The sequence below is a fragment of the Chlorocebus sabaeus genome, chromosome 3, assembly GCF_047675955.1.
Source record: "Chlorocebus sabaeus isolate Y175 chromosome 3, mChlSab1.0.hap1, whole genome shotgun sequence".
In the NCBI taxonomy this organism is placed as follows: domain Eukaryota; kingdom Metazoa; phylum Chordata; class Mammalia; order Primates; family Cercopithecidae; genus Chlorocebus; species Chlorocebus sabaeus.
The window spans coordinates 26211200-26236667 of record NC_132906.1 but is presented as its reverse complement, the minus strand read 5'-3'; the positions used below and the strand labels follow the sequence as shown (position 1 = coordinate 26236667).

The 25468-nt window shown below is 40.0% G+C and overlaps 1 protein-coding gene across 1 annotated transcript in view; it reads left to right on the top strand.

The window, feature by feature from the left end:
• The first annotated feature begins 96 nt into the window (after positions 1-96).
• Positions 97-25468, top strand: part of SUCLA2 (succinate-CoA ligase ADP-forming subunit beta) — a 64177-nt gene continuing 38805 nt past the window's right edge. The window contains exons 1-4 of the mRNA XM_007960374.3: positions 97-235; positions 5920-6100; positions 14282-14381; positions 14555-14717. Of these exons, the coding sequence (XP_007958565.3) occupies positions 146-235; positions 5920-6100; positions 14282-14381; positions 14555-14717 (534 nt within the window). The 5' untranslated portion in view covers positions 97-145. The remainder of the gene's footprint in view (positions 236-5919; positions 6101-14281; positions 14382-14554; positions 14718-25468) is intronic.

Below are 25468 nucleotides of genomic sequence, written 5' to 3'. Positions count from 1 at the left end.
GCAGCTGCAGTGTTAACCCGAGGCCCCGCCCGCAACGGGTGGGGCGAGGCGGGGCGTTGGTGAGCCCTGCAGAGAGGCTGCGCCTTGGGCCGCCTAGCGCCTGTGCGCCTGCGCGGGCGCTGAGGGAACGGGGTCCGACTCAGAAATGGCGGCCTCCGTGTTCTACGGCCGGCTGCTGGCTGTAGCTACCCTTCGGAACCACAGGCCTCGGACAGCTCTGGGGGCCGCTGCTCAGGTAATGCCTTCCAGCCCACTCTCATCTCGAAGGTCGGCAGGAGAAAGGGTGAGGTGTGAGGGGTCTCGTGGCCCGACTCGGGGTCACTTCGCCGGCAGTGACATTTTTTTGGTGCCCTGCAAGGCCCTCGGGCTACTTGCCTAGGAGTGCTGCTCGCCAAGACTACGAGCGAGCCCAAGTTTGCGCCGCGCTGCCCCAGCCCTCAGTCCGCGAGGAGCCCGGACGGCCCGGCCGTGGCTGCTCCTGCAGTTTCTGAGGGGTGGGCGGGAGCAGGTGGGCTCTGGGTGAAGGTGAGGGGGTCAGGACAGTCTGCTGCCATTCCCGCGTCTGGCGCGGTGGGCTGAGACTTGAGCGGCCCCTCTTTGGACAGGGGGGAATGCCCTTCAAATGTACTTTTGTGTTTCTTGGGAGCTGTCATAGGTGGGAATGTCAGAGGACCAGCGGTGTTTGCTGACTTGCCTTTTCTGGGGCAAGGTAGGGAAGTCTCCCCTCTCCTCCCGGTAGTTGTATGCTGTTCTACTTGTTAATAGCAGTAATAGGATTATGTTTTCTACCTACCAGCTGGAGAGGTAAGAAAATAATCTTCTTTTGTATAGCCTTATTTCTGGATAGGCTATAGCATAGTAGTTACTAGCTTTGTTTTGAATATTTGATGTGTGCCAGGTAATGTGCTATGCGCTTTATGTGTAGTCTCTCAGGTTTTTCAGCAACTGTGAGGAAGTCATTCAATACCTGCATCATTGTTGAACATATTATGGTTAAGAGAACACGTAATTTGGACTAGGTCATATAGGAGGTAAGATCAGAGCTGAGATTTAATCCCAGAGCTGCCTGGTTCTAAAGCCTGTGTACTTGAGTCGGCTCGACAACTTTGAAAACAAACATCTTCCAACTTTTACAACAAAAACCTGTGGAAGGGCATTATTGGTGTCCTAAGTAAATTCCAGAGTTTTAGTTTTTTTTTTCTGAAGTAACTCTTAATTAACTCTTAATTCATGTCATAGTATGCATTGATTTGGGGCCCTCCGCCGCTACCTTTTTTTTTTTTTTTTTTTGAGACGGAGTCTCGCTCTGTGCCCCAGGCTGGAGGGCAGTGACCAGATCTCAGCTCACTGCAAGCTCCGCCTCCCGGGTTTATGCTGTTCTCCTGCCTCAGCCTCCCGAGTAGCTGGGACTACTGGCGCCCACCACCTCGCCCGGCTAGTTTTTTGTGTTTTTTAGTAGAGACAGGCTTTCACTGTGTTAGCCAGGATAGTCTCGATCTCCTGACCTCGTGATCCACCCGTCTCGGCCTTCCAAAGTGCTGGGATTACAGGCTTGAGGCACCGCGCCTGACCTTTACCTTTTTTTTTCCTTCATTTTTATTAAAGTGCCGCCGGGCGCGGTGGCTTACACCTGTAATCCCAGCACTTTGGGAGGCCGAGGTTGGCGGATCACGAGGTCAGGAGATCGAGAACATCGTGGCTAACACGGTGAAACCCCGTCTCTACTAAAAATACAAAAAAATTAGACAGGCCTGGTGGTGGGCGCTTGAGGTCCCAGCTACTCGGGAGGCTGAGGCCAGGGAATGGCGTGAACCTGAGAAGTGGAGCTTGCAGTGAGCCGAGATTGCACCACTGCACTCCAGCCTGCTCAGCAGAGCTAGACTCCATCTCAAACAAACAAACAAAAAGTTGTTCATACTTTCAGCCTAGGGGTAGTGAGTTCTGTGAGTTTGCTTCCCAAAAGAAGTGACTTTTTGGCCTTGAACTTCCTTCTTGTGAGTCTTACAAGAGTGCCATTTAGTTTTTAGAAAATGGGGAATTTGGTGACAAGTACGTTTTCATTCTAATCAAAATCTTTATCTTTTTGGAAGTTCATTTAAAAGGCTTCATTTCTCCATATGGAAATATCTAATATTATTTTCATTATTCCAGTTGTTCTCTTCTACCCTGCTATTAAGAAATGCAGCTCTAGCGTTTGGAAGGACCTTAGTCTAACCCTTTGCTTTTGTAGATGAGGACATAGAAGTACAGAATCTTAGGAAACTTGTTCAAGGTCACACATTTAATTTAGCAATTTGTTTTCAACTTTTTTTTTTTTTTTTTCCTTGAAACGGAGCCTTGCTCTGTCGCCCAGGCTGGAGTGCAGTGGCTCGATCTCTGCTCACTGCAAGCTCTGCCTCCCGGGTTCACGCCATTCTTCTGCCTCAGCTTCCCGAGTAGCTGGGACTACAGGCATCCGCCACCGTGCACGGCTAATTTTTTGTATTTTTAGTAGAGACGGGGTTTCACCATGTTAGTCAGGATGGTCTCGATCTCCTGACCTCATGATCCGCCCGCCTCGGCCTCCCAAAGTGCTGGGATTACAAGCTTGAGCCACCGTGCCTGGCCTGTTTTCAACTTTTTTTTAAGTTCTCTGACCCTCCTCCAATTTCTTGATATCTTTAGCCTAGTGTATCTTCGTTGAAAATACATATTTCAGCATATGTCTTTGAGAATAAGGACATTCTTCTAAATAACCACAATATAATGATCATACTTAGGAATTCAATATTGCTGTAACATGAATATATATAGTTTAGATTCAGATTTTTTTAGTCGTCCCCGAAGTGTTCTTTATAGACATTAGATTTTTTAAAATTTAAACTGGGATCAGACCTTATGACATATTTTCTGATCCAACTAACCAATTAGGTGCCACCTAGTGATTTACATGCTGGTGACCTATGTATTGCAGTTGTTTATTTACATGCCTGTGAACTCTGTGGCTGGGACCCAGGTGTCTTTATTCTTTTAGTGTCTGTAGTCCACTGTCTAGTACATAGTCATCAAAAAATATTTGAGTGTGCCGGGCGCGGTGGCTCACACCTGTAATCCCAGCACTTAGGGAGGCTGAGGCGGGTGGATCACGAGGTCAGGAGATCGAGACCATCCTGGCTACCATGGTGAAACCCCATCTCTACTAAAAATGAAAAAAAATCAGCCGGGTGTGGCACGCGCCTGTGGTCCCAGCTACTCGGGAGGGTGAGACAGGAGAATCGCTTGAACCCCGGACATGGAGGTTGCAGTGAGGTGAGATTGCGCCACTGCGCTCCAGCTTGGGCGACAGAGTGAGACTCGGTCTCAAAAAAAATTTGAATGTATGACTATTTTTGTCAAGCTTATGCTGGTTACTCCCCTACCCACTTATTTTTATTATTATTTTGAGGTATAATTTATCTACAGTAAGATGTACAGCTAAGTAGATAGCTAGATTAATTTTTGTGTATGTATTCACCTGTGTAACCATCATCCACATCAAGATATACAAGGTTTCCAGCGCTCAGAAGGCTCTCATGTCTTCTCTCTTATCAATACTCCCTGACAGAAGGTAGCAACTAATTCTGACTCTGTCATCATAGGCTAATTTTGACTGGTTTTGAACTCTGTAAAAATCATGTAAGTATATATTCTTGTTTCTGGCTTCTTTCCCTCTACATTATGTTTGTGAGATTAATCCATTGATGTGTGAGCCATAGCACTTTTTTTTCTTTTTATATCTCTGTAATATACTGTTATATACATATACCATAGTTTATCCATTCTCCTGTTAATGGGCAATCAGCCAATTTCTGTTTTCTGTCTGTTATAAATAAGCTTGCTCTGGACATTTTTATATGTGCCTTTTGATAGATGTAAGGACTAATTTCTTTCTTTTTTTTTTGTTTGAGACGGAGTCTCTCTCTGTCACCCAGGCTGGAGTGCAGTGGCTCGATCTCCACTCACTGCAAGCTCATGGGTTCACGCCATTCTCCTGCCTCAGCCTCCCGAGTAGCTGGGACTACAGGTGCCCACCACCATGACCGGCTAATCTTTTGTATTTTTAGTAGAGACGGGTTTTCACTGTGTTAGCCAGGATGGTTTCTATCTCCTGACCTCATGATCCGCCCGCCTTGGCCTCTCAAAGTCCTGAGATTACAGGCGTGAGCCACCGCGCCCCGCCAAGGACTAATTTCCATTGATCTATACCCAGGAATGGGATTTCTGAGTCAGAAGGTGGAGGCATGCTAAACAGTAGTTTGAGAAGTTGCTGGCTTTTTTCTTTTTTCTTTCTTTCTTTTTTTTTTTTTTACTTATTTATTTGTCTTTTTAGACAGGGTCTTGCTCTCTTGACCAAGCTGGAGGACAATGGTGAACTCACAGCTCACTGCAGTCTCAAACTCCTGAGCTGAAGCGATCCTCCTGCCTCAGTCTCAGGAGTAGCTGGGATTATAGGTGTAAGCCACTGTGCCCAGCTTGGTTGCTGGCTTTTAATATTGAAGTGACACTAAATCAAGGAATTGAGCTACTTAAGTCAAATGTTACCAAGGATTTTAGCTCGCTAAATGAATCAGAAATAAGTTGCTATTATATATGATTGATTTGTAAGACTAGTAGTTTTCGTAACTGTAGGGTTCTTAAGAATCAACTGAGTGACTTGTTATGAATGCAGATTTCCTTGGGCCCAGTCCAGAGATTCTAATTTTGCAGCTGAGAATGGATCTCAGGAATCAGCAGTTTACAAACAACCCAGTTCATTTTGAGGCAAAAGCTCATGAACCTACTTTAAGAAACAGATTGTTAGGGGCCGGGCGCGGTGGCTCAAGCCTGTAATCCCAGCACTTTGGGAGGCCGAGACGGGTGGATCACAAGGTCAGGAGATCGAGACCATCCTGGCTAACCCGGTGAAACCCCGTCTCTACTAAAAAATACAAAAAAAAAACTAGCCGGGCGAGGTGGCGGGTGCCTGTAGTCCCAGCTACTCGGAGGCTGAGGCAGGAGAATGGCGTAAACCCGGGAGGCGGAGCTTGCAGTGAGCTGAGATCGGCCACTGCACTCCAGCCTGGGCGACAGAGCGAGACTCCGTCTCAAAAAAAAAAAAAAAAAAAAAAAAAAAGAAACAGATTGTTTATATGACCTCTTTAAATTTAATTCTTATGACATTGTGTGTTTCATATGAACCATGTTTCAGTATACCGCATTCTGTATTGAGATTATGGAAATGTGTGGATAACACTTAAATGCGTGATTCCATTGACCAGTCATTGGGTACAGGCTGCCAGTGGGAAGGAGGTGTGACTTTGGGCAAGTAGTCTCCAGTGAGAGGACTTGGCTGAGAGCTGTCAGCAACCAGCACTCCCAGCAGCGGCAGCTGGGGCTGTGAATGCCTTGGTCCTGAATGGGGAGTGCTGGGGGGATATGGGCAGCATACTGCAATATCCACTACAGATGAAGCCATGGTTTTGAGTATCGAGTGTATGAAAGAGTAATGGTACTAAATTATTTTATTTTTACGTATCTAGTGTCAGGTGACTTGTTAGGTGCTGGAGGAATGGTAGAGAGAAGAAAATTGGGAAGGAGTTTTGGTTTGGTGGAAAAGATGAGATTGGTTTTAGATCTGCTGAACATGGCATTGAGGTAGAACTGCCCTGTAGATCATTGGAGATATGGTAGTAAAGCTGAAATCTAAAATAAAGAAGAGAGATGATAAGGAAATAATTAAAACGACAGTGGTTACAGTGATATTTAGTTGATAGGCTAGCTTTTAGTTTTATGCTGTAATGCAGGTACTCTGAATATTGTATTTTGATAAAACAGTTCTGTTATAGTTACGAAGAACCAAGTAGTTAACAAGACTGACTGCCAAATCACTGTCATATATAAATATGTCCCCAATCTTTCTAGGTCCTGGGAAGTTCTGGATTGTTTAATAACCATGGACTCCAAGTACAGCAGCAACAGCAAAGGAATCTCTCACTACATGAATACATGAGTATGGAATTATTACAAGAAGCTGGTGTCTCCATTCCCAAAGGATGTGTGGCAAAGTCACCAGATGAAGCTTATGCAGTTGCCAAAAAATTAGGTACTAAATTAAGAAAAACTTTTGCCACCTTGACATGAGAGCTCTGAGAAGATTTCAAGTTTAGTTTTGGTTTGATAACAACTTTTAACTTTTTTTTTTAAGTACATTTTCTTTGCTTAAAATAGAAGGTGGAACTTTATGATTATTGAAATTCTAAAATTATTATTGTTATTATTATGCGCTCCCATAGTGCCAGTGACGTGGGAGTCCCTTACATTGGCATTAGGAAGCTGAAGTCCTGTTTTTAGTTGGAATATAATTATGGGGAAGGGAATTCTACTACTACTACTCTAACTACTCTGGAGCTTAAAGGATGGCAGTTGTGATGATTCTTTGGGGAAATGGTGAAGAAAAATCTTAGCTGTTAATGTGCTTATAAGGAGAGGTCCAGTGCTTCCCCTTCCATTATTTGTCATGAAAAATATGGAACCAAAGGGGAACAAAAAGTAGAGTGCTAGAATGTAAACTCCATGAGAACAGAGTTTCTTTTTCTTTTCTTTAGTTTTTTTTGAGATGGAGTTTCATTCTTATCACCCAGGTTGGAGTGCAATAGTGCAATTCTGGCTCACTGCAACCTCTGTTTCCCAGGTTCAAGGGATTTTCCTGCCTCAGCCTCCCAAGTACCTGGTATTACAGGCACCCACCACCATACCCGGCTAATTGTTTTGTATTTTTAGTAGAGATAGGGTTTCACTATGTTGCCCAGGCTGGTCTCAAACTCCTGACCTCGTGATCCGCCCACCTTGGCCTCCCAAAGTGCTGGGATTACAGGTGTGAGCCACCATGCCCAGCCCGAGTTTCTTTTTCTTATTTGTTCACTGATACATCCCAAAATCTTAGAAGAATGCCTTACACTTAGGTAATCAATAAATACTAAATTAATAAATATTAAATGAATTTAATAGTTGCCCATGTTTATTAGCAGATTCCTTTATTGATAACAGAAGCCTTAATAGCTTTTGTTAATTTCAATTTCTTTTTTTTTTTTTTTTTTTTTGAGGCGGAGTCTTGCTCTGTCGCCCAGGCTGGAGTGCAGTGGTACTATCTCGGCTCACTGCAAGCTCCGCCTCCTGGGTTCACGCCATTCTCCTGCCTCAGCCTCCCGAGTAGCTGGGACTACAGGCGCCTGCCACCACGCCCGGCTAATTTTTTTGTATTTTTAGTAGAGATGGGGTTTCACCGTGTTAGCCAGGATGGTCTCGATCTCCTGACCTCGTGATCCACCCACCTCGGCCTCCCAAAGTGCTGGGATTACAGGCTTGAGCCACCGCGCCCGGCCTAATTTCAATTTCTTTTTTTTTTTTTTTTTTTTTTTTTTTTTTTTTTTTTTTTTTTTTTTTTTGAGACGGAGTCTTGCTCTGTCGCCCAGGCTGGAGTACAGTGGCCGGATCTCGGCTCACTGCAAGCTCCGCCTCCCGGGTTCACGCCATTCTCCTGCCTCAGCCTCCCGAGTAGCTGGGACTACAGACGCTCGCCACCTCGCCGGGCTATTTTTTTGTATTTTTTACTAGAGACGGGGTTTCACCGGGTTAGCCAGGATGGTCTTGATCTCCTGACCTCGTGATCCGCCCGTCTCGGCCTCCCAAAGTGCTGGGATTACAGGCTTGAGCCACCGCGCCCGGCCATTTCAATTTCTTAAAAAAATTTTTGATTTCAGAAAATAAGCTTACATTTTTAAAGATTTAGCATGAAAACATGAGCTGATGTACTAGCTATGCACTGCATTTTCTTTTTAGCAGTATTTTAAATCCCACCAATTTTATGTAGATTAGCATAAGTCATCTCTTTTCTATGTACATTTAATTAATATGACTTTAATATTATTTGTTGAATACTTTGCTTTTATGTTTTTTAAGAAAGATAAGGAACATTTTCAAAGTGTTTGAAATTTTAAAAGTATTCATCTTGGGTAGTACTTATTTGTCTCTAGACTGGATTTTTCTTTCAAAATTAAAGATACATACAAGTTAAGAAAACTGTCAAATAAGCTGTGTTTTTGAATGAGATGACCGTGATTTCCTTGACTTGGAAGCATGATTTTTCATTTATAGTTTGCTAGTTATTATTGTTGTTAATCAGAAAAAATTATTTTAAATCAGATTACAAGCAAACTTTTTATTAAGCAAAAGCTTTGTATAAGTTCATACTAATTGTGGTGAAATTTTTGTTAATTAATGGTGACCTATAGTTGGAACTTCTGCATAATGTTAATAGGACCTGATTTATATATAATTACGTCAGTAAAAACGGTTTTCCCCTTGTTTCCAGATTTCAAAATTCCAAAAAAAACCACTTTTTTTAGAGATAGAGTCACTATATTGCCCAGGGTAGTCTCAAACTCCTGGGCTCAAGTGATCCTCCCACCTAGGCCTCTAAGTAGCTGGAACTACAGGCACATGCCACTGTGCCTATCTATTTTTTGATTGTTTTTTTTTTTTTTTTTTTGAGACGGAGTCTTGCTCTGTCGCCCGGGCTGGAGTGCAGTGGCCGGATCTCAGCTCACTGCAAGCTCCGCCTCCCGGGTTTACGCCATTCTCCTGCCTCAGCCTCCCGAGTAGCTGGGACTACAGGCGCCCGCCACCTCGCCCGGCTAGTTTTTTTTGTGTTTTTAGTAGAGACGGGGTTTCACCGTGTTAGCCAGGATGGTCTCGATCTCCTGACCTCGTGATCCGCCCGTCTCGGCCTCCCAAAGTGCTGGGATTACAGGCTTGAGCCACCGCGCCCGGCCCTTTTTGATTGTTATAATTGGTTTCTTTAACTAGTTTTCCATATATTTTCTCATTTAGTCAAATTCCATTGTTTTGTCAGAAAAAATAATTCGCATAGAAACTTTTTCATAAAATGAACAGGATTTATTCAGATACCAATCTGTTTTGATTATGCCTTATAAAAACTTTTAATGATTCTTAGGTACAGAAGAAAGAAAGAATATGTGCAGGATAAACTGTAACTGAGTATTTCTGGCAAGTTCTCTGGGACTAGAACTCACAAGTAGTAAGAAGCAGGTAGGCAGCTCTGATTTTGAGCCCGTTGGAACAGATACCTTATTCATTTAGAAAGTGTTTATTGTCAAAGAATATTGCAAATGATGATTATAGTGTGGGAGTGAGACTAATAATTAACAAGGAAATTTAAATCTAGAGGAGCAGAAATCCTACTTTTTAAAAGATAAATTTAGAAACTTCGGCGAAAACATGGAGGACCATTTTGTGTTTTTAGTGAGTCATTGATAACAAAAGATAACGATTATGGGATCTAGTTGCACAAGGTGTAGAATGAGGGACCTTAGAAGTACACCTGGTTTTGTTCATCTAGCTAGCAATTCCCAGTACTGATTTTTCAGTGCTTCAGGGTGATTTTTGCTTTTTAAGTTTCTGCAAAATTCACAAAATGCTAATTCTCATTTCATAAAAACTCTTAACTCAGCGCTTTGCTCAAGAAGTGATATAATAGAGTATAAATGCTTTACAGGTTTGCCAGACTATTGTCTCTCCCCAGTCCTGTGGTGGCAGGAGAAGTTGAGTTAGCATGGGGTTTGGGGCCACTGAGCCTCTCTACCCAGTATTTCCTACCATGTCCATCATTTTCTGTTTGTGTGATGATGTGAAAAAAGTTGAGAGACGTTGTCCTGGAGGTAAGTTTTACCTGTTGTGAATAATTGAGGTTAGGAATGGAGGAATGGTTAGAAAGAAATCTAATTCTAATATTTTAAAAGACTATATGAGTCCCCAGAATGAAGGTTGGTGAGCTTGAAGATCATGAACTTTCTGGAATAGATTATCAAAGGGATGGTTGTTAGCACAGATAAATGTAGTAGATATAATTTGGAGTCAGTTTTGAGAGCAAACTATCTCTTTCTAACAGTTCATAATTCAAGAAAATGTGATTTTAGTAAGGATTTGGCAGAATTTTTGTTGTTGTTTTGTTTCTGACATAGTATCTTGTTCTGTCACCCAGGCTGGAGTGCAGTGGTGCGATCATGGCTCATTGCAGCTTTGACCTCCTAGGCTCAAGCGACTTCTCCCGTCTCAGCCTGCTGAGTGGCTGGGACTATAGGTGTGCTCTACCATGCCTGGCTAAGTGTTGTATTTTTTCTTGAGATAGGGTTTCACCATATTGCCCAGGCTGGTCTCAAACTCCTAGGCTCAAGCAGCCCACCCACTCTTGGCTTCCCAAAGTGCTGGGACTACAGGCGGGAGCCACTGCGCCTGGGCACAGATTTGGAAGAATTTTTAGAATTTCCCTATTGACTATAGAAAGATAGTTTGGCTTCTAGTATATTTAAGATGGAATCCCTATCTGGTTGAATAGATACATGTAAAGGATGCTGATTCATGAATGTCAGTCTGGAGGGAGATTTCTAATGGCATATAATAGGACTTTACCTTCTTTTTTTCTTCTTCTAAATATTTATTAGTTAGATGCCTGTATGCAAGGAATGCTTAAAATGTTTGTGAGTGACTAAAGGTAGGTGGGATAGTGATTGTGTTTTAGAGAGACAGTCTTGGGATCCAAAAAATATCTTGTCTGACTAGAACAAAGTGCCAAATGTAGTAAGACTGCAGGCTGTATGAGGGCAGGAGAGGTCTCACTCACTGTTGTATCTACAGCACTAGCACAGTGTCTGGTATGTAGATGAACCTGTTGAGTGAATTAATGGAATTGAATAAAATGTTTGTTTCAACCAGTTGTCCTCAGACTTCTCTTCTTATCCTTCTTCCCTTCTTGATAGTTGATGAGACTGTATTTTATGAAATTTTTTTTTTTTTTTTTTTTTTTTTGCTTTCGTTGTGAAGGGCTTTTTTTTTTTTGAAGGAACTTTTGAAGAATCATCTTTTGCCCTTAAAGACTTTATATTCCTAAAGAAAGGAAATTGACACTTTGTGGGGAAGAGAAGAACATTCTGTCTTGCAAAATGTTTTTGAAAAAATAGAGCTTCATTACTCTTACTTAATAGGTCAGTGTGTTAAGTTAGTGTGTTAAGTTCCCAGTTTAATGAATAGGAATGATTGAATTTAGCTCAGTAAAGTACAGTGTTGACTATGTTTTTTACATTACATTTGCATTGTTTGCATTGTAGTTATCTTCTTTGGATATAAACAAATACTTAAAGTGCTGGAAAACCAGGACTTGACAGGTAAACAGAAACAGGTGTAATAAATAGTGGCTGCTCCTTTCCGTTTGGATACAAACTCTCTAATTTGCTACAGTTCAGAGACTGCCTGTAGAATTCTCAATAAGATCGTAATTGATTGTTTCAAGGAAATTTCTAAGTTGTTTCTATTCATTACCTAATATTAGTTGTGATACCTTGTGAATGGTAGAGACAGGCTCATTGAAAAGAGTCTGTCTTATCTAAACAAGGTACTTTTTCTAATCAGCTCTAGTTGTAGTACTGTACACCCAGTTTTTCCAGTTCTGAGTTTTTGTAAGAGCAGTGAAAAATCCAGATTTATAAGAATTCTGTTCATATTTTTAAATGTTCCTTTATTTCAACATTCAGCAAAATATTATGTGCTAGGAACTCTCCCAGACGCTTATTAATATCTATGAATACAATAAAGATTCTGCTCTCCTGGTCCTCTTTTCTAGTGGGGAAGCAAAACAACAAATGATATATGTAAGAAAATTACGTATGTACGAAGGTGATGAATTCTGTGGCGGAAAGAAGTGGAGTAGGTAAGGGGAATTGGTCACAGGTGGGCAGGTTAGTAGGGTAAGCTTCATGGGCAACATGAGATTTAAAGAGAAACTTGAAGGATCGGGGGCTTTTCTTTCCCAAATGGACACCTAGTGAAGAGTATTCTAGGCAGAGGGTACATTAGAGCCAAGTCCTGAAGGCAGGAACATGCCCAGGAATAGTGAAGAACTATAGCGCAGTTGGAACTGAGTGAGCAACAAGGAGGGCCTAGGAGATAAAAAGGGTAGAGAGTATTATAGGGTGTAGAGGGTATTATAAGGTCTTCTAGGCCATTGTAAGGACTTTCTCATGTATATACTCTGAGTGAGATTGGCATTCAGTGCAAGCTTTTAAGTAGAGGAATGGTGTGCCTGCTTTGGCTGCTGCCTTGAGAATATTCTGTGGGGGACAAAGGTCATATAGGTAAGAGATAGTGGTGGTTGGGATCAGAGTCTAAACTGCAGGTGATGAGGAATGGTGAAGATTCTGGATTAATTTGAAGATAAAACCAGTATGATTTCCTGTCTGAATGGAAGTGGGGTTTGAGAAAGACAAGTTTTTTAAACACTCTCTTGACTGACTATGCATAGGGTCATGATCTGGTTTAAATAGCACGCATTTCTGATGAAGGCTTACATCAGTAATTTTCTAAATGGTCTTTTAAAATAATTGTTAATGTGTAAACTTTAGGTTATTTTTGTTTGGTTTCAAACTCCATTTCCTACCTCATTTATTTGGTTGGTTCATTCTGCTTGATAAGTGCGTCGTGGAGTGACATCCTAGTTGTAGAGGACCCTACTTCAGTCTGTTCAAATCCATGTCTATGGAATAGTTGTTATATCCCAGAGACTGCCTTGTGCTTGGGATAAAATGAATACAATGAGACCTTTAGCCCTGATCTCAAAGGTTAATTTTTTTGCCATAATGTATCGTTGGTACCACACTGCCAGTATGGGCAAAATGCTATGAGAGGCAAAATGAGGAGGCTCTGAAATTCTGCCTGTCTGGTAGACAGAGGATGCCTTTGTAAGAGGTATTACTCTTATTTTTTAACTGATACATAATATTTTCGGGGTACATGTGATATTTTGTTACATGCATAGAGTGTGTAATGATCAAGTCAGGGCATTTAGGATACCTATCACCCAGAGCGTTTACTCTTTTGAGACAGTCTTGCTCTGTCCTCCAGGAGGGAGTGCAATGGCGCAATCCTGGCCCATTGCAACCTCTGCTTCCCGGGTTCAAGCGATTCTTATGCCTCAGCCTCCCAGGTAGCTGGGATTACAGACGTGTACCACCATGCCCGGCTAATTTTTGTATTTTTAATAGAGACGAGATTTCGCCATGTTGGCTGGTCTGATCTTGAACTCCTGGCCTCATGTGATCCGCCTGCTTCAGCCTCTCAGAGTGCTGGGATTATAGGAGTGAGCCACTGCTCCTGGCCCATTTACTCTTGATCATGAATGATGAGTACTATCTAGGCTAAACAGCTAGTTTGCTGGTTTTCCACAGCAAATTAGAAAGGAGAGGAAAAAGGATAAATAGTAATCAGTCTACCTGTTGAAGAAGAAAAATTCAGTCCATTTATTTAAAAATATGCATAAGCTTTGCAAGCATAGCATTCTGAAATCTTTTGATACAGATACTTTAATAACTCCTGATAGTACTACTCATGCAGTACTGCTCAATAATGTATTTTAATAGAACTTTCGCTTGGTGGGACAGTATAAATCAGTATCAATACTGGTAATGGTAATATCCCCCAAGTCATGACATATTTCTGCTATAGCATATGCAACTCAAATGTTCTCAGGACAGCAAGTTTACATGTGATTAGAGAGGGAGGGAAGTGTTAGGAATACATGAAATTCAATTTTATACTTTTAATACTTTCCAAAGTTCTAGATGACATTTTCCAAAGTGTCAAGGAATGGTTAAATTATTTTCGGTTTACTTTAAGAAATGGTTTAATGTAAGTGACTAATTTTGAAAATTGTGGATCTTTTAGACAGTGATTATTTTAGTGTTCTAATCTAGAAAGTCTACATAGGCTGGGCGCGGTGGCTCACGCCTGTAATCTCAGCACTTTTGGAGGCCGAGACGGGCGGATCACAGGGTCAGGAGATCGAGACCATCCTGGCTAACACAGTGAAACCCCGTCTCTACTAAAAATACAAAAAATTAGCTGGGTGTGGTGGCGGGCACCTGTAGTCCCAGCTACTCGGGAGGCTGAGGCAGGAGAATGGCATGAACCTGGGAGGTGGAGCTTGCAGTGAGCCGAGATCCCACCACTGCACTCCAGCCTGGGTGACAGAGCGAGACTCCGTCTCAAAAAAAAAAAAAAAAGAAAATCTACATAAACAGAATGCCTCATTTTTGGACATTGTGAATAAATTAGACTTGATTTAATACCACCTGTCTATATGTATGTTAAATAACAAAATATTATGTCTGGCATGCTGCTCCATGCTTCACATTTAATAGGAGTGTTTTTCTTCTAGGTTCAAAAGATGTTGTGATAAAGGCGCAGGTCTTAGCTGGTGGTAGAGGAAAAGGAACGTTTGAAAGTGGCCTCAAAGGAGGAGTGAAGATAGTTTTCTCGTAAGTCATATTTTTTAAGGATAAATCATCCTTGTTAAAGATTGATTAAAGATTGCTTATTGAATTGATAAAAATACTGAAATTTAAATATTAGATAAAATTTTGGCTATTATGTGGATTTGCTTTTTCTCAACTGGAGGAAAGAAAAATTTGACTTATTTTTCTTCTTTTAGTCCAGAAGAAGCAAAAGCTGTTTCTTCACAAATGATTGGGAAAAAATTGTTTACCAAGCAAACGGGAGAAAAGGGCAGAATATGCAATCAAGTATTGGTCTGTGAGCGGAAATATCCCAGGAGAGAATACTACTTTGCAATAACAATGGAAAGGTCATTTCAAGTGAGTAATTGCAGACATGATACATAGAGGATAAATTTATGACATTCAATTTCAAAAGTTGATTATTGTTTCTATTTATGTGGGAAAGATTTTAAAAGTACAAACTAATCTGTATGTCGTGAGCATGATATTTATGTCATTTAAAAAACAGCTTTGTTATGCCATAAAATTTGATATATCATGATTTTAAAATCATAGGAAAAATTCTGTTGTAATAAATTTCATGGGATTCTCAAGTTGTTAATTCACTAACAACAGCTTAAATCATCTCTGGATCATCTCCAGATTGAGAAAATAATATCTAGCATAGTAAAATATTCTAATGAAAGAGAAAGTCGCTGAACCCACTAGAAGAGTGTGTATCCATTGCATCATCTTCTGTTTTCTCAACTTCTTGTTTTTTTTTTTTTTTTTTTTTAATAGTTTGGGGGATTTGTTTCACTATATGATTCAATATTTGGTAATTTGAGGGATGACATTAAGTAGCAAACAATATGATTTTAAGGACTATTATATTAGCACAGCTCTCCTCTCTTTATTGGAACCTAAAATGTTGAAGCTTCTGGTGAAGAGAAAATCCCTTTATAGACCTGGTGTTTGGAGAGAGCATTGATAATCATTTTATACTAGAATTTTCTGTTTTTTTAGGGTATTAGTTAGGTTTTACAAGCTGAATCTGTGTGTTAACTAGCTTTTTTTTTTTTGAGAGGGAGTCTCGCACTCTCACCCAGGCTGGCTTGCAGTGGTGCCATCTCGGCTTACTGCAGGCTCCACCTCCTGGGTTCATGCCATTCTCCTGCCTCAGCCTCTTGAGTAGCTGGGACTCCAAGTGCCTGCCACCACACCCGGCTAATTTTTTGTATTTTTAGTAGAGACGGGGTTTCACCGTGTTAGCCAGGATGGTCTCGATCTCCTGACCTTGTGATCCGCCTGCCTCGGCCTCCCAAAGTACTGGGATTACAGGAGTGAGCCACTGTGCCCACCTAGAACTAGCTTGTTTTTTTGAAGCAACTGAGTATATATTTGAAAGCTCCAGTAAGGATTTGATGTAGAACATTAATTGTGTAGAATTTAGAGTAATAAAAATTTTAAGGGTCATGAAAAATAATTTTCTTATGTAGAATAGCTTTTTAAAAAATAACAGCTTTCTATATTGTGATTTTTCTTACTTGCAATTAAATCTTCTATTAATGTTTGAGTGATACATCTTTTGCAACTTTTAATTTTTATAAGGTATATAAAATCTTAAGATAATAACACTAGATGGTAGTAAAAATCCACTCAGAATATAAAATTAAGAAGCATTGTTTTATTCTCAAGTGATATTCTATGTGGTAGAATTTAGTTTGTAAGTTATTTTAAAAATCCCATGACAGTAACCTCATATATTACCCAAAATTTACATGAATCATATTTTTACACATTGACTTATTTTCACTACATTTTTCTTTTCGTTGACATTATATATCAGCATCTGTCATTTTGTTAGTTATGTTTTTACTTTTTGTTATAGTAGCCAAGAACAAGGTATAAATACCTGGATGAATTGAGATAGGCGTTCTCTATCCATAGTAATTCATCTTTATTGTAGTAAAGGTAGCTTAATGAATATGTATCCTTAAAGATATGTTAAGGCATTTGGGAAAAGGATCAAATTTGAGTTCATCTTAAGAACTTGAATTTTCTGACAACTATTTAAGTCTTGTTGAGGATAAAATGTTTTTATTTTAATACATGGTTAATAATAATACATGGTTATAATAATTCAGGTTAAAAATCTATAGTACTAGTAAGACTATTTGACCGAAGACATTGTAACATTCTTTGATATTATCACATTAGACCAATGTAGAGTTGGTTGGTGTTACTTTTTGGGGTATAGCCATTTTTTTGGGAATCCCTGTGGACAGATCTCTGTTGAACAACAAAAATTAGTCAGCTATTTAAACTACAAAGAGCACTTGTGATTGAGTTAATGTCCCATGCATGGGAATCAACTAATCATTAGAAATTGCTTTTGTTAAAATGGGGAAAAGACTTCCTATTTAATAAATAGTGCTGGGAGAACAGGCTAGCCATGCAGAAAATTGAAACTGAACCCCTTCCTTACACCAAATACAAAAGTTAACTCAAGATGGATTAAAGACTTAAATGTAAAACTCAACTGTAAAAACTCTAGGTGGAAATCTAGGTAATACCATTCAGGACATAGGCACAGGCAAAGATTTCATGATAAAAACGCCAAAAGCAATTGCAACAAAAGCAATAATTGACAAATGAGATCTAATTAAGCTAAAGAGCTTCTGCACAGCAAAGGATACTGTCATCATAGTGAACAGACAACCTGCAGAATGGGAGTAAATTTTTGCAATCTATCCTTCCGACAAAGGTTTAATATCCAAAGTTTATAAGAAACTTAAATTTTCAGGAAAAAAGCAGCCCCAATAAAAAGGGGGCAAAGTACATGAACAGATACTTCTGAGAAGAAGACACAGGCTGGGTGTGGTGGCTCATGCCTGTAATTCCAGTACTTTGGGAGGTGCAGATGGATGAATTACCTGAGGTCAGAAGTTCGAGACCAGCATGGCCAACATGGTGAAACCCTGTCTCTACTAAAAATAAAAAAATCAGTTGGGCACGGTGGTGGGTGCCTGTAATCCCAGCTACTCGGGAGGCTGAGACAGGAGAATGGCTTGAACCTGGGAGGTGGAGGTTGCAGTGAGCTGAGATTGTGCCACTGCACTCCAGTCTGGGTGACAGAGCAAGACTCTGTTTCAAAAAAAATGGCCACATATGGTCAACATACATGTGATTAAAAAGCTTATCACTGATCATTAGAGAAAAGCAAATCAAAACCACAATGAGACACCATCTCATGCCACTCAGGTGGCTGTTATTAAAAAGTCAGAAAACAACAGATGCTGGTGAGGTTTTGCAGAAAAAGGAATGTCTGTCTTTACAGTGTTGATGGGAGTGTAAATTAGTTCAGCCATTGTGGACGACAGTGTGGCAATTCCTCAAAGACCTAGAGACAGAAATACTATTTGACCCAGCAATCCCACTACTGGGTATATGCCCAAAAGAATATAAATCATTCTATTACAAAGATACATACATCAGTATGTTCACTGCCGCACTATTCACAATAGCAAAGACATGGAGTCAACCTAAACATCCATCAATGATAGATTGGATACAGAAAATATGGTACATATACACCATGGAATACTCTGCAGCCATAAAATAGGAATGAGATTATGTCCTTTGCAGGGATATGGATGGAGTTGGAAGTCATTATCCTCAGCAAACTAATGCAGGAGCAAAAAACCAAACACCGTGTGTTTTCACTTATAAGTGGGAACTGAATGATGAGAACACATGGACACAAGGTGGGGATCAACACACACTGGGGCCTGTTGGGATGGGGGCGAAAGAATAGCTAGTGGATGTTGGGCTTAATACCTGGGTGATGGGATGATCTGTACAGCAAACCACCATGGCACATGTTTACCTTGTAACAAACCTACACATCCTGCACATGTACCCCTGAACTTAAAAGTTGAAGAAAAATAAAAAAAGAATAAGCAAAGCAAAACTAAAAACAGAAAATAATTACTTTTATGACTGACTTGTTTTTAGGAGATGTGTCATATGTTCTATTGGTCTTTAGTACCTTTCACATCCTGATTCCAGGGGGTGTCTTCTATGGGGTTGGCATGCCAGAAAATCAATTAAAGTACCTACTTGCCGTGTGATACCTTTGTTCAGTTAGATTTCTTAACATTTGCCTAGTGCCTTTTGGGTACTTTGGGCTGAGTCAAGTCTATTTAATAAATCACATTTACTACTTTATTTTTCTGGTAAAACAACTGCAGTCTGCTGCAAATGAGTGGGATATTTTCCTGTGTCAATTTTTGACTTTACCTGAAATAGTTATAAAATGTGCTTAAGAATTCTAGTTTTATTTTGTATGTTTTTTTTTTTAAATACACATCTTTATTTTTTATTTTTATTTTTATTTTTTTTGCTCTGTCCCCCAGGCTGGAGTGCAGTGGCGCCATCTTGGCTCACTGCAACCTCCGCCTCCCAGGTTCAAGTGATTCCCCTGCCTCAGCCTCCCGAGTAGCTGAGATTACAGGCGCCTGCCACGACGCCCAGCTACAGATCTTTACATATGGTTGCTTTGTCATTTAAGCCTTTTACATTTAAGCTTATTTTAAGGCAAATTTTAAAAAATACCAACAAGAAAAGAATTTAGGTTAAGCAAGTGGGAATTAGCATTATTAACATATTTGAAATTTCAGCTACTTGCTTGAAATGAAATTGTTTTGAAAGTTTATTACTAAGATTTAAAAGTGAAGCCAAGTCGTTTGAACGTGAACTAGCTATTTATTCTACAGTGATGACCAAATGTGGAACCTCATTGTTTAACCTGTTTACCCATGCAAGTTGGCTCCTTTCTAACTGGTTGTAGAATTAACAAAATAGAGACTCCACTTTCTTCTGTGTATTATTATTTCCTTTTGTTTTGTTTTGTTTTGTTTTTAGTTTTTTTTCTAACTTATAACCAATTGTTGAAGATTTGATTTTTACTTAGTGAGAATGTAATATTAACTTTTCTCCTCAACTAGTGTTGCCTTCTCTATGGCTTTTCATTTCTTTTACCAGTTGATATAAAAAGAGAAAGTAAAACTAAAATGAGGAAAAGACGCCGGGCGTGGTGGCACCCGCCTGTATTCCCTGCACTTTGGGAGGCCAAGGCGGGCGGATCATGAGGTCAGGAGATTGAGACCATCCTGGCTAACAGGGTGAAACCCTGTCTCTACTAAAAATACAAAAAATTAGCTGGGCGTGGCGGCGGGCGCCTGTAGACCCAGCTACTTGGGAGGCGGAGGCGGGAGAAAGACGTGAACCCGGGAGAATGACGTGAACCCGGGAGAATGACGTGAACCCGGTAGGCGGAGCTTGCAGTGAACCGAGAGCCACTGCACTCCAGCCTGACCGGCAGAGCGAGACTCTGTTTCTGTTAGAATATTTTAAAGATTTTTTGGTCTGTACCTCTCCTGTTGAATAAAACTATATTTTACGGTTATCTATACACTTAATTTGTCTATATTCTATTTCAGTGGCATGACTAATACTGAACTGGTCTTCTTCAATCAGAATTTTTTCCTGCTCTTTAGATCTTTGTAAAAGCTTATAATTATGAACTGCCTTGCTAGCGAGAAAACGAAGAATACCCTTTCCTTTGAAATTTATAGAGGGACTGAAAATTAGACCGTAATTTCAAACATTTCTCTTTACTTAGACTTGCTAATGTTGTCTTCTTTAGCCTCAGAAGGCTCAATGAATTCTTTTATTTAAATTTTTTTTTTGGCCGGGCGCGGTGGCTCAAGCCTGTAATCCCAGCACTTTGGGAGGCCGAGGCGGGTGGATCACGAGGTCAGGAGATCGAGACCATCCTGGCTAACACCGTGAAACCCCGTCTCTACTAAAAATACAAAAAACTAGCCGGACGTGGTGGCGGGCGCCTGTAGTCCCAGCTACTCGGAGGCTGAGGCAGGAGAATGGCGTAAAACCCGGGAGGCGGAGCTTGCAGTGAGCCGAGATCGCGCCACTGCACTCCAGCCTGGGTGACACAGCGAGACTCTGTCTCAAAAAAAAAAAAAAATTTTTTTTTTTTATATTGAAAGGAGTTCTAATACCGAGTGCCCAGAGTTTAGCCAGACTTCAGAGGTTAAGGGCATAGTCCTGCACGTGATTGCCCTTCCTTTAGACACCAGCCTCAATTTTAGTGGTCTCCCGTTTACCCTCATTTCTGACTAGCTAGCTACAAATTTGAGGGTTAATTCCCTAGAACAACTCACAGAGCTCAGGAAAATATTAAACTTAGGATTACAGTTTTAGTATAGCCCAAGGATACACAAATCATAACCAGCCAAATGCAAAGACAAATAGGACAAGGTCTGGGAGGGTTCCCAAATATGAAGTTTCCACTATTCTCAGGAATGTTTTGTCTTGCTAGCATCTTAATGTGTGACAGTATGCAGAATATCGCCAACCCAAAGCTCCCCAAGCTTTTGATGTTCAGCGTTTTTTTTTTTTTTTTGATTGTCAAAAATATAACAAAAAATTTACCTTACCCATTTTGAGTATGCAGTGCATACTAAGAAGGAAAGGAAAGGAAGGGGAGGGGAGGGGAGGGGAAGGGAAGGGGAGGGAAGAGAGAGAGAGAGAGAGAGAGGGAGGGAGGAAGGAGAATGTTAATTTCTCTTTTGGTAAAAGGAACAGAGTAAAACACGTTTTGTGCAACATCTCCAGAAGAGATCTCCAAATCTTTTTTTTTCTTTAATTTTTCCAGAACTTTTTTGTCTTGCAAAATTAAAACTATTCATTGAACAATTCCCTTTTCCCTGTCTGCCTTCCCTCCAGCCCCTGGTAATCACCATTCTGTTTTGTGTTTGTAAAAGTTTGAGTATTTTAGATACCTGAAGTAGTTGTCTTTTGGTGACTGGTTTATCTCAGCATAATGTCCTCAAGGTTTATTCAGGATATAGTGTATGACAAGGTTTCCTTATTTATGGCTGAGTTCTATTCCATTTTATATATATACTGCATTTTCTTTATCCATTCATCTTTTGATGGACATTAAGATTGCTTTCATGTATTGGCTATTGTCAGTAATGCTACAGTGAACATGGATGTTCAAGTATTTTTTTGAGATCCTGTTTTCTTTTGGATATATACTTAGAAGTGAGATTACTGGATCATATGATAATTCTATTTTTAATTTTTTGAGAAGCTTCTATAGTGTTTTCCATAACAGTTGTATCATTTTATTTATTTAATTAATTTTTTTGAGGCAAGTCTTCCTATGTCTCCCAGACTGGAGTGCAGTAGTGCAGTCTCGGCTCACTGTAACCTCAGCCTCCCAGGATCAAGTGATTCTCCTGCCTCAACCTCCTGAGTAGCTGGAATTACAGGCACCCGCCAACACACCCTGCTAATTTTTTTATTTTTGTGTTTTTTTTGAGACAGAGTCTTGCTCTGTTGCCCAGGCTGGAGTGCAGTGGTGTGATCTTGGCTCACCACAACTTCCGCCTCCCAGGTTCAAGTGATTCTCCTGCCTCAGCCTCCCGAGTAGCTGGGACTACAGGCGTGCACCACCATGCCCGGCTAATTTTTAGTAGAGACAGGGTTTCACCATGTTGGCCAGGCTGGTCTTGAACTCCTGACCTCAGATGTTCTGCCTGCCTTGGCCTCCCAAAGTGCTGGGAATATAGGCATGAGCCTTCACACCTGGCTGAGCCGTACCATTTTATATTCCAACTAACAACAGACAAAGCTTCCAATTTTTCTGCATCCTCGCCAACATTCATTTCTGGTTTTTTTGGTAGTAGCCATCCTAAAGGGTGTGAGGTTATATTTCACTGTGGTTTTTATTTGCATTTCCCCAGTGATTAGTGATATTGAGTATCTTTTCATGTTCTTACAGGCCATTTGTAGATCTGCTTTGGAGAAATGTCTATTTAAGTCCTTTGCCTATCTTTAAATTTTTTTGTTTGGGTTTTTTATTTTTATTTTTTTTGGTTATTGAGTTGTAGAAGATCTTACATATTCTGGATTTCAGCTGTTAACCATGTATATGGATTGCAAATATTTTCTCTCATTATATAGATTGCCTTTTTACTTTGTTGATTATTTCCTTTGCTGTGAAGTTTTTAAGTTTGATGTAGTTCCATTTGTCAATTTTTGCTTTTTTTCTGCCTGTGCCTTTGGTATCATATTTAAGAAATCTTTGCTAAATCCAATGTCATAAACTGTTTTCTCTTTGTTTTCTTCTATGAGTTTTATAGTTTCAAGTTTTATGTTTAGGTCTTTAATCTATTTTGAGTAAATTTTAGCATATAGTATATGGTGAGGGTCTAACTTCATTCATTTGCATGTGGATTTCCAATTTTTCCAGCACTGTTTGTTGAAGAGACTGTTCTTTTTGCCCTCTTGTGTAGCTTTCACACCATTGTTGAAGATCATGTAATCATATACCCGAGGGAATATTTCTGGGTTCTCTTTTCTATTCCATTAATCTATATGTCTGTTTTTTATGCATTATCATGCTGTTTTGATAGCTGTAACCTTATAATATATTTTAAAAGAAGTGTGAGACCTCCATTTTCTTTTTTTTTCTCAAGATTGTTTTGACTGTTCTGGGTCCTTTGAGGTTATATATGCATTTTAGTGTATTTTTCTTGCCCTTTTTTTTTTTTTTAAGATAGAGTCTGACTCTGTTGCCCAGGCTGGAGTGCAGTGGCATGATCTCAGCTCACTGCAAGCTCCGCCTCCCGGGTTCACACCATTCTCCTGCCTCAGCCTCCCGAGTTGCTGGGGACTACAGGTGTCCGCCACCTTGCCTAGCTAATTTTTTTTTTTGTATATTTAGTAGAGACAGGGTTTTACCATGTTAGCCAGGATGGTCTCAATCTCCTGACCTCGTGATCTGCCCACCTTGGCCTCCCAAAGTGCTGGGATTACAGGCGTCAGCTACCGTGTCTGGCCGTATTTTTCTATTTTTATAAAAAAATGCCATTGAGATTTTGATAGAGATTACATTGAATCTATAGATTGCTTACGGCAGTATGCACATTTTAACAATATTAAGCCTTCCAATCTGTGATCACAAGATGTCTTTCCATTTTTTTGTGTCTTTTTATTTTTATTTTATTTTTTATTTTTATTTTTTGACACGGAGTCTCGCTCTGTCACCCAGGCTGGAGTGCAGTGGCACGATCTCAGCTCACTGTAGCCTCCACCTCCCGGGTTCATGCCATTTTTCAGACTCCTGAGTAGCTGGAAATACAGGCACCCTCCACTACTCCCGGCTAAATTCTTGTATTTTTAGTAGAGACAGGGTTTCACCGTGTTAACCGGGATGGTCTCGATCTCCTGACTTCATGATCCGCCCACCTCGGCCTCCCAAAGTGCTGGCATTATAGGCATGAGGCACCGTGCCCGGCCTGTTTCCTGATTTTTTAATGATCACCGTTCTAACTGTCATGAGATGGTATCTCACTGTGGTTTTGATTTGCATTTCTCTAATGAACATTGATGATAAGCTTTTTTTCATATGTTTGTTGGGTGCATAAATGTCTTCTTTTGAGAAGTGTCTGTTCATATCCTTCTCCCACTTTTTGATGGGGTTGTTTTTTTCTTGTAAATTTGTTTAAGTTCCTTGTAGATTCTGGATATTATCAGATGTATAGATTGCAAAAATTTTCTCCCATTGTGTAGGTTGCCTGTTCACTCTGATGATGGTTTCTTTTGCTGTCCAGAAGCTCTTTAATTTAATTAGATCCCATTTGTCAATTTTGGCTTTTGTTGCCATTGCTTTGGTGTTTTATTCATGAAGTTTGGTGTTTTATTCATGCTTTGGTGTTTATTCATGCCCATGCCTATGTCCTGAATGGTATTGCCTAGGTTTTCTTCTAGGATTTTAATGGTTTTAGGTCTTATGTTTAAGTCTTTAATCAATCTTGTTAATTTTTGTATGAGGTGTAAGGAAGGGATTCAGTTTCAGCTTTCTGCATATGGCTAATCAGTTTTCCCAACACCATTTATTAAATAGGGAATCTTTTCTTATTGCTTGTTTTTGCCAGATTTGTCAAAGATCATATGGTTGTAGATGTGTGGCATTATTTCTGAGGCCTCTGTTCTATTCCATTGTTCTGTATATCTGTTTTGGTACCAGTACCATGCTGTTTTGGTTACTGTAGCCTTGTAGTATAGTTTGAAGTCAGTTAGCGTGATGCCTCCAGCTTTGTTCTTTTTGCTTAGGATTATCTTGTCTATGTGGGCTCTTTTTGGGTTCCATATGAAATTTAAAGTAGTTTTTTTCCAATTCTGTGAAGAAAGTCAGTGGTAGCTTGATGGGGATAGCACTGACTATAAAATACTTTGGGCAGTATGGCCATTTTCATTATATTGATTCTTCCTATCCATGAGCATGGAATGTTTTCCATTTGTTTGTGTCCTCTCTTATTTCCTTGAGTAGTGGTTTGTTGTTCTCTTTGAAGAGGTCCTTCACATCTCTTATAAGTTGTATTTCTAGGTATTGTATTTTCTGTGTAGCAGTTGTGAATGGGAGTTCACTCATGATTTGGCTCTTTGTCTATTTGTGTATAGGAATGCTTGTGATTTTTGCACATTGATTTTCAGTTTCTCATTATTGTGTATGATATTGGCTATGAGTTTTCTTATATGGCCTTTATTATGTTGCGGTCATTTCCTTCAGTCTTTTTTTGTTTGTTTTTATCATGAAAGGATATTCAAGTTTGTTAAATGCCTTTTATGTGTCAATTGAGATTATTGTGGTTTTTGTCCTTCATTCTGTTAATAGGATGTATTATACTGAATTTCTGTATGTTGAACCATCCTTGCATTCTAGGAGTAAGTCTTACTTGATCATGATGTAAAGTCCATTTAATGTGTTGTTGAATTCAGTTTGCTAGTATTTTGTTGAGGGTATTTTTTTTTTATCATTATTAATCAGAGGTATTATCCTGTAGTTTTCTTTTAATACCTTTCTGTGATTTTGGTATCATGGTAATGCTGGCTTCATAGAGTGAGTGTGGAAATTTTCTGTCCTTTTCAATTTTTTAAAGAGTTTGGGAAAGATTGGTTCAGTTCTTTAAATGTTTGATAGAATTTTCCAGTGAAGCCCTTTGATCCTGGGCTTCCTGTTGCTTAGACGTTTT